At 55.7% G+C, this 9,624-nt stretch overlaps 1 protein-coding gene across 2 annotated transcripts; it reads right to left on the reverse strand.

Moving 5' to 3' along the window:
• Positions 1–1,587: 1,587 nt before the first annotated feature.
• On the reverse strand, positions 1,588–9,203 carry PGAM5 (PGAM family member 5, mitochondrial serine/threonine protein phosphatase). 2 transcript variants are annotated; one of them, XM_019439044.2, is made up of 6 exons: positions 8,967–9,203; positions 5,832–6,010; positions 4,766–4,891; positions 4,573–4,661; positions 4,321–4,451; positions 1,588–2,623 (listed from the first exon to the last, which is right to left on the reverse strand). In XM_019439044.2, exons 1-6 carry the CDS (start codon positions 9,155–9,157, stop codon positions 2,473–2,475), a joined length of 867 nt encoding a protein of 288 aa, XP_019294589.1. In that variant the 5' UTR covers positions 9,158–9,203; the 3' UTR covers positions 1,588–2,472. The 2 variants fall into 2 exon arrangements, with proteins under 2 accessions (XP_019294589.1, XP_019294588.1); XM_019439043.2 differs by having other exon boundaries at positions 4,321–4,454.
• Between the last annotated feature and the right edge of the window lie 421 nt (positions 9,204–9,624).

Genomic DNA, 9,624 nt, shown 5'->3' on the forward strand with positions numbered 1-9,624 from the left:
TGGCCCTTTTTGTTCCTAACATGGTTGTGAAAAACTTCGAGTTAAGCTAGCACAGATTTCATAATCGCCCTTGGAAATGAAACCGGTCTCGTGATGTTAACAAATGGAGTGTAAGTTTTTCAGAAGAGGTGATGGGGACCACTCAGTGGTGCTGTGGCACCGGCTGACACACGAGGGACACAGGAAAGCCCCCACCATCGTCGCCTGGGGGAAAACCAGAGCCAGGCTGTTCTAGAATGAGTGCCCACCACACGTGGCAGGTGTTGGTTTGCAACCCTCTTGGGAGTTTCCGGGAGAAATGTGTAACTGGTCCCTGTACGGGGGGGCAGAGAGAAACCAAGAAAGAGGCCGGCCGCTCCAGGTGTAACAAGCCAAAGAACTTCTACAGGAGGCCTGTCTCGGGTGGGAAGATGAAACAGACCCCTGCACCCATCCTCCAGAAGTTTCTGTGGAAGCCTCAGCGGTTCACTCACGCATGCTGTACACACGTTCTCGGTCCCACGTCACCATCTCAAGGCTCCGTGGGCAGGGAAGGTGAGCGGAGTCCATATCCAAGGAGGGGAGAGGGTGAGGAGCCTCCGGGTGTGTGGGGCCAGCTCACAGGTCGACTGGCAGTCACGTCTTTTTGAAGACCTTCCCCAACAAGGACCACAGACGGATCCTCGTGAATAATTGGAGATACTCCCAGAAACATTCACAGCTTCGAGAGGAAACGGTGGGTTGTGGGATTACTGCTGTGACGGGGTGTGGCTTCGGAGGCCATCGCTCACTCACTGCCCTTTCGTCCTCAGCTGGGTGTGCTCACCGGGCCTGCACTTTCCTTGTCTTACACCCGCATGTTGCAGCTGCGCACAAAACCCGCCAGTACTGTCTTTGCTTACAGATGCACTCCGTTCCTTTCTTGATGGTCTCAGAAGACAGTATTTTGGAATAAGCAGCAGGCCACCATAGGAACCAAGTGCTGTTTGTTCCCAGATGTGGGTTCCTGATACAGCTCTCATTTGGGCCAAACTTGGGACAGTGCTGCTGACATCCCAGAAGTCTGGAGTCCCTGTCCCCTCAGACATCAGTGAGCCCCGACCCCATGTTAGCACCGACCTCCTCCTCACCTGCCTCCCCGCGATGTGGGCTTGTTTTTGGTTTCCAAAATGCTGCCCTGCATCTCAAAGGTCAAGTGAAATGCTGCCGGAAAGGCAGGTCTGAAGATGAGAGAGGCGGCAGCACCAACTTCCCTGAGGAAGGAGGGGAAGGGCCTGCTACCTCCACCTCAGGTCCTGGCTGGTCTGAGGGTCCAGGGCTCGGACTCGGGTTCCCATGCGTCATGCACACCGGAGGTCAGATGTATTGCCTGTCACTTGTATCCTCTGAGAAGCCGGTACAGCCCCTGGCATGTCACAACTTTCTAGAAAGTGCCGTGGGGCTGGTGCATCTTGGGTCTGGGCCTTGGCCCCTGGTGGGTACACGCCCAGCAAGGCCGTCAACCCCAGGAAACACATCACCGTGGAAAACACTTGCCACCGCTGCTGCAGCATTCTGGCGAGTCTGGGCTCCTGTTTTCTTTAAAACATTCACAATAGCACCTTGAAAAACCAGTAAAATAAAATTTTATTTTGCAGTTATTTCCAAAGTTACAGAGAAGTGGATCAGATGTCCCAATTAGTTGCACAGATTGCAGAAAATGTTCATAACCACCTCACAGGAAGTTTCTCCTAAGTTAACAGAATACTTGGAATGGACACATCACGTCTAAACAGTTTCATCCGTAAGTGTAAAGGATTAACAGCCAGAGGCAGACTAAAGTATCTGGTATTTTACTGAAACAGGACCCTGGCTGCACTGTCGCTCTCCGGTCCCCTCCCTCACCCGTCATGCTGCTCTGAGGTGCCGGGAAAGGCCTAACAACACAGGGGAGTTCAGACCCAGCGGTGTCATGGGTGCAGGACTCCAGACTGAGTGGTTACCAAAGCAAGAACCCAGATGAATAGAATCTTTAATTGACAAATATTTAAGTGATGGAGTTTTAAGAAATGAGAAGAATGTATGACAAGTTCTGAATGGAAGCACTGGCGGCCCTCCTCCGTGGAGCCCCTCGTGCCTAGTGGACTTTGCCGACAGCCTCGAGGGGCTCACGTGGCCAACAGCGGTCACAACCAAAGACGCCTGGGAAAACTGGCCGTAGTCCCCGCAGACAGCGTCAGTGAGGCCCCGTCCTGGCAGACAGGGCAGAGAACCCCAAGAGAGAAATCAGGCTGATCTGCTCAGGACGATTCCCTTTTCCATCCTGGGCCGAAGTACAGACTGAAACGCCACATTTTAGATACTAAAGACATTCGTGCTTTTTCACCTTCCTCCCCGAGAAACAGCATCACCACAGCAAAGCCTGTGGAAGGAAGATGGGGAAGGAGCTGTGTCCGTGGCGGCACCTGTGCGAACCAGGCTGGGGACCTGGAGAGCAGGTCCTCTGGGCAGCCCTCAGGAGCGGGAGATCTTGTCCGGAGGCATGAACCCCGTGTCCCCGAGGGCCCTGAGCGCCACTCGGCCATCAGGCCGAACCACCAGGTGGGTGATGCTGCCATTGTTGAGAGAGAGGCGGAGCCAGCCTTCTGGGGGGAACTGCAGCGCCCTGGAAGAGAAAGAACGTGCTGGAACAGGGAGCTCAGTCACCCCTCAGACCTTCCCGGGGCCAGGACCCGCAAAGGGAAGGGCTGGGCAGACACCAACCCATCGAGTCAGGGGACCAACCCAGCTCAAGAGGTGCAGGTGAGTCAGAAACACAGTTTCTACAGGTGAGTGTGGCTGATCTCTTTCCAGTGTAATCAGAAGGGGGCAGGGGGCGCCAGACAGTGCAGAAGACCCACTCCTGACCCGCTCACTGCCGGGAACAGGGTGGTGTAACGCATAATCCTTAGAACAGTGTCTTCTTGTTCTTAGAAATGCTTTTTAGGCGCGATAGTTGCTGAAAAGCCCAGTGTCATAATGGCTTCCCTTTGAGTCGTCAGACGTCCTTTGAGCCCCGAATGTCCCAGTGGACGAGCGCCATCCCGGCGGCTCACCCTGCGGCTGACAGCCTCGGGGAGAGCTACCTTAGTGCTGCTTTTGAGTCTTCTTCACGTCTCCCCCAGGCTCTGCAGGGCCCTCACATACCGTGACGGGGATGCTCTGGTTCCTTCTAGCCCTTTGTCACACGGGCCACCTTTACGCCAAACCCACGATTACTTCTGGGTTTTGCGTATGTTTTCAGCATCGGGGTCACTTCCTAATGGCCGCCTACGTCAGCCTACCCCAGGCCGTGTTAGAACATGGTGCTCACACACGGCTGATCCACGCATGCCAAGAGCAGCAGACAGGAGGGCGCGGAGGAAACGGTGTGTGTTGTACACAGGAGTTCCCAGACTACGCCTTCTGGGGGCACTTTAGCTGGAGGGTGTGGAGCCCCGTCTCAAGTCGCCCTCCATGTGGCCTGGCGTCCCTGTGCACCCTGCCCCGGATGCTCTGAGCTTCTCACCAGAGGCCGTACGTGCGCCCACCCCCCCAGCTCTGGCGACAGGCCCGAGGGTCAAGCAGGGTCAGCAGAGACCCTAGGCGTAGGTTTGGACGGCACCACAGGCCAGCCGGCCGGGCTGTGTCCTGTCCTGCTGCTGCCATACTTGTCATCTCACGAGAAGGGGAAATCCCACAGCTACTCAAATGCCTGACACACATTTTCTGGTGGGTCTGGGGGCTGGCTGGGCTTACGGCTATTTCACATTCTGCACTAAGTGAGCTTCGGTCAGATATGTAAGTGCCAGCCAGCCTAACCACCTCCAGAGCCCTCTGACACACAGCTGCGCCTCAGGGCAGGCGTCACTCATGGGGGCTCCGGAACCTACTATAGTGCCAGGAAGTGAGGCCCAGCAGCCAATGCTGGGGCAGCCAGAGCAGCGACGTGCTGATGCGTTACGACCCACGGCGCCAACTAAAGATCTGTGAGTCCATAATCCTACAAGCAAACCAACGCAGAGTGAGAGTGAGCTCTTACAAAAGAATCTGAATGAAGAAATGCAGAATGAGGGAAACACGAAAGCACCGTCAGGCAAATGCCACCACAGGATCCGCTGTGGCAGGACCCACTGGCGGGTACTAGATACAAACAGTATAAACTGGAAAGAGAATGTTTGCATTGTCTCCCAAGATGGGGGGAAATAGACTGTACGGTGCGAGGAGTCCAGGGCACACAGAGCCCTAAGCAGGTGGCCATGTGGGTTTCACCCAGGAAACACCACTGGCCAGGCGGCCCGCCCTACACTAGGCCAAGCGGCTGCGTCTGTACTGTTTCCTCACCGGCACACGATGTAGCGGATGACATTGGCATGGCAGATGAAGATCTCGTAACTGTCCTCCTGCTGCTTGGCATCTGCCCGGTGGATATAGTTCCGGAAGGCGGCCTCGATCCGGGCCCCATCTTCGTAATACTGCTGGGGGCAGAGTAGAGAATCTTAAGCATAGGGGCAGCACGCAGGCCACAGGTCGAGGGGTGTGGAGAGAGTGAGGGGCTGGAGCAGGGGGTGCTCCCCGGGGGAGTGGGGGTTTTACCACAGCCTCCGGCTTCCAGTGGGACACGGGTGGGTCGGGCTCAATGGGGGCGCCTTCCCTCAGCAGGTCTGTGCTGACTTTGGAGACGCCTGCAGGAAAAGCAGGGACTCAGGTTACCCCTTCGGGAGAGGCTGCCCAGAGCCCTCCCATCTCAGTCCTGCTGCCAAGGGGCCTGGGGCGGCAGGGCACTCACCTGGCAGGTGTTTGCTGATGATATCAGTGGTTTCGATGGCACGGGTCATGGACGAATGGACAATTTTATTAAACTTCAAGCCCAAGCTTGCAAGTCGGAGCCCCGTCAGTTCAGCCTGTTCACGACCTTGAAGGTGAAACACACCAGAGAATTCCATGTTGCTGCAGCCCCTCTTCTGTTTACAAATACCCCAGTCCTCACCCAAGTACCATGAAGGTTGGGGGACAAGATGGGCAGGCCCTCCTGGGGCCTGGGCCTAACTGGGGGCCAGGCACTCAGCAGGTTAGACCAATGAGATAATCCAGTTACCTTCAGCCCCATCCAGAAGAAATGTTGAAAACAATGACCAAGGTTGAGGCTCGCTGAAGTCTAGGTAGGGTCCTGTTTACTATTTCTGGGTCCCTCATGCCACTTTTATTCAGTTTTGCCCAAAGATGGAGTCGCAACGTGCCACCGATCCACCAGCTGTGCAATCATCACAGATGTCAACACATAAAGACCCGACGGCCTCAGAGTGACCAGCACAGGAGGCTGGAAAACAGACTGCCGAACCCTCTATGCCATCTGAATTTTTTAATATGCGCATAAATGGGTAAGTGCAGCGCAGACCACTGTGCACTTCTCCTCCTGGAGTTTCTTCTACAGACATGCTTGCATGCAGCACACGGCGGACAGGCATGCCCGGCAGTGCCGCTCACGACGGCCAGAAAATGCAACACTCGGCACTTCTGGCCAGTCAGAGCGGCTGTCACCCGGTCTCGTCGGTTTATCACAAAGCCGACTCTAAACAGACCTGCGTGTGCAGACACAGGGTCTTCAGCAGCAGGCTGAGTCAAGCACACAGGGTGCGCAGTAGGCACCCACAGGGCGTCGGGGGTACAGAACACCTCTGCTATGCCTCAGATCTGATCGCTCGCAAGCCTCACCATCTATTTTTTAAAGCCGAGGGTGTTTTCAACGACTGTCTTGTGTCAGTCGGGCTGACGATCACTGTTAATGACCGTGCTTGAATCTCGGTCAGGCCCCTGACACAGGTACAAAGGAGCCCGGTGCGACCAGCACGTACCCAGGGGCGTCAGCGTGCGGTCCTTTTCCTGGGAAGCATCCACATGGTACTGGGAGTGCCTGATGAGGAAGATGTGTCGCGTGGCCTTGGCTTTGTAGTGGTCCAGCCTGGAGGCCAGTTCTTCTTCTCCAGATTCCAGGTTCCTCTTCCGCAGGTTCACCAAGGACAGCGGTTCTCGCCTAATGTTGAAACAGGAGAGGGGTGCCTGGGTGGCTCAGTCGGTTGAGCGTCCGACTTCAGCTCAGGTCATGATCTCACTGTCTGTGAGTTCGAGCCCCGCGTCAGGCTCTGTGCTGACGGCTCAGAGCTTGGAGCCTGTTTCAGATTCTGGGTCTCCCTCTCTCTGCCCCTCCCCCACTCATGCTCGCTCGCTCTCTCTCTTTCTCTGTCAAAAATAAACATAAAAAAATTAAAAAAAAGAAAAAAAGAAACAGGAGAGGTGTCATCTTTGTGACCCCTGTTCACAACTCAGTCTGGAGATTTCCGGCAAGCCAGTCTTTCTGTCTTAGGAAAGCACAGGGACAAGCCAGTTGTCCTCTGCCTTCCACCACTGGCCCCTGAGAGTCCCTCCTCCCAGAGCACATCTCATTTACTGCACAGACCCAAGCACCAGGCCTGTTTGGGGTGATCAGCGAATGAAGCAGACAAGCGAAGCCCTCGTGCTACCTACGTTCTAGCGAAGACTGGTAACAGCCAGGTGGTCAGTGACGTGGAGAAAATGAAACCAGGTAACAGGAAGGGGCAGCGGAGGGAGGGCTGGGGGAGTGCCCACAAGAAGGCCAGTATGAACTTGCTGACACAGAGGAATGACAGCCCCTGGCCATGTGGCTACTTACAATCAAGATGATGAAAGTTAAAATAAAACTCCCATTTCCCCAGTCACGCTAGGCACACTTGAAATGCTCAGCAGCACATGGGATAGTGGCGATCATGGTGGACAGTGAGGAGGAAGACGTTCCCAGCATCACGAAGTCGATTGGGTGGCACTCTTGGAAACGTGAGAAAGAGCTGATGGGAAAGTGGGGGGACAGCAGCAGGAAAGATGCTGAGAAATGACCAAATGTCATGAAGACAAGCATGTCTGGTGGCTCCCAGAACTGAAATTAGTAAGAGCTAAAGGTCTATGTCATGGGCAGAGCTAGGGAAAGAACATACTCAGCTGAGACAGTGGTGAAAGCGTAAGGTCTGGGGGAGGGGTGGCGACTCAAGGGTTCTTCAGGGCAAACCTGGGGTGCCCTAATACAGATAGGCCGAGATGCCACATGGGAACCTAGGGCTGAGCCAGAGAAGACCCCTGGGCATGGCAGGCACAGACACAGAAAGCCCAGACTGGATGAGGTTCTTCAGGAAGAGGCTGGAGAATTCACTGGATGAGGTCCTGGAACTCTCCAGCACAGACAGCATCCCCCTTCATAAATCTAGACTTGGTGAACAAATACAGTGTGTCAGCCTCAACCAATAAAGTGAGTCCAGTGCTGCTTCAAACAGAGTCAGAGTCCACCTTGTTTCCTTAAAAAGCCCTAAGAAATTCAGAAGTTGTACTGATGTTTAAAAAAAAAAAAAAAGGATATGACCCTGGTCCAATCATGAGAAAAACAGACAAATCCCATTTGAGGGGCGTTCTATAAAATTCCCGATAACCATCCTCAGGGGCACCTGGGTGGCTCAGTCGGTTAAGCGTCCGACTTCAGCTCAGGTCACGATCTCGCGGTCCGTGAGTTCGAGCCCCGTGTCGGGCTCTGGGCTGATGGCTCGGAGCCTGGAGCCTGCTTCCGATTCTGTGTCTCCCTCTCTCTCTGACCCTCCCCCGTTCATGCTCTGTCTCTCTCTGTCTCAAAACTAAACATTAAAAAAAAAAAAAAAATTTAAAAAAAATTCCCGATAACCATCCTCAAAATGGTCAAAGTCATCAGAACAAGGAAAGTCTGAGAAACTGCCACAGTCAAGAGAAGCCTGAGGAGACATGACTAATTGTCACGTGGGATCCTGGAAGAGACAACAATAACTGAAAACTGAAGAAACCGCAAAAAAGTACAACCGCAAAAAGAAAAAAAAAAGTTAAGAACACACAAATATTGGTTCACTTATTATGACACATAAACCATACTAAAGTAAGATGTTAGTAAAAGAGGAAATCAGGTGTGCAGTATACAGGAACGCTTATTATCTTTCCAATTTTCCTGTAAACGTATTCTAAGTCTTTATTTTAATTAAAGGTTCTAAAGAAAACACCCGTGAAGTTCTTGATACAACTAGGCTGCTAGTCAATACCAGTTCTGTGCACTCATTCAGATAAACGACAGAGGAGGAGCTGGGATTGCGTAAACCATCCCACAGTGGCCACTCCCAGACTCCAGACCAGTGCTGTCCAATAGAAACAGAACACCAGCAACAAATGTAAGTTTCCAAAAAGCCACCTTTAAAAAGTAGAAAGGGACAGGTGAAATTTCAAAAGTTTACTTTATTTAATCCAACGTGTCAATACCACCACTGCGACACATAAACTATATTTAAAAACCTGCACTGCTTTGATTTTTAAATTTAAATTCACTAACATCAAATAACACTAAAAAATGTTTCCTGATCACAGGTGCCACATCTCAAGCGCTCGATAAGCACGTGTGACCGATGGCTCACGCGCGTCTCCAAGACGCACATCTTCCCTGCACACAGGTCCCTTGAGGGGCCAGGCTAGCATCCTTTGGGCCCCTCGTCCCCATTCCGCTCAGCTGGGAGGCAAGGATCCTCCAATCCGCGCGTTCAGAAGTCGAGGGAGGGAAACGAAGACAGGGAGATCTAAGCCCTCCGTCCACCGCCCACCATCGCCGCCCCGGGCTCCCCGGTGCGCAGGCAGCGCAGTGCTCTCTCAACACGACCCCGAGGAGGCAGCCTCGGCGGCCCGGGCTCGGCGGCGGGGTCGTGCGGCACAGCCGAGGCTCCGGGGGCCGCGGGCGCCTCCGCCCGCCCCCACAGCCGGCCTCGCGGCCAGATCCGGAACACGAGCCCGCACGCGAGCCGGTCTCGCCCGCGCCTCGGCGGAACCAGCCGTCTCAGACCCAACGGGACGGCAGGCGGCCCGCAGGGTCCCCGCCGCCCGGCCGTCGACGCGCCCGACGCCACCCGCGGGCCCCGCACCTGTCCCAGTTGGAGTCCCAGACGCCCGGCCCGGGGCGCGCGGACCCCGCCCACGCCGGCGCCTCGACCACGCGCGACTCCGCGTCCCCGCCCGCGCGGGGCTTTCCCACCGCCACGGCCGAGAAGAGCACGGCGGCCGAGCCTCCGGCCAGGCCGCAGGCCGCCAGCTGCAGCGCCTGTCGGAACGCCATGCCCGCGCCCGTCCCGCGCCGGCTCCGCGCAGGCGCTCGCGGGAGGACGGCGCGCCGCGGGGGACACGAGTCCTCCGGCGCCCGCTTCCGGCCGGCTGACAGCGCCGGGACGGAAGTCCCGCCCCGGCCAGGCAAAATCAACTTCCGGAAACAAAGTGGAAGGGGTGTGGTGCGCGACGGGGCGGAGACCTTTTCCCCGGATCCGGTGCGGAAGGCCGGCGTGCTAGTCATTCCTGCCTTCAAACGGCGAGCGTTCACGCGGCGCCTCCCGTTTGCCCTGCGCTGCCCGCGTGGAGCCTCCTTCCCGACGGGAGCGCCAGAGCCAGCGGCGGGGCCGCGGGGGTGTGTGTGTGTGAGAGACAGAAGGGGGGACCGCGGGTGTATGTGTGAGAGAGGGGGAGGGAGCTGCGGGTCCGGGGGGGGGGGGGCGAGGGTGTGTGCAACGGGGCTGCAGGGTGTTTGTGTGT

The sequence above is a fragment of the Panthera pardus genome, unplaced genomic scaffold (genome assembly GCF_024362965.1).
Source record: "Panthera pardus isolate Hobbes unplaced genomic scaffold, ASM2436296v1 HiC_scaffold_14, whole genome shotgun sequence".
NCBI lineage: Eukaryota > Metazoa > Chordata > Mammalia > Carnivora > Felidae > Panthera > Panthera pardus.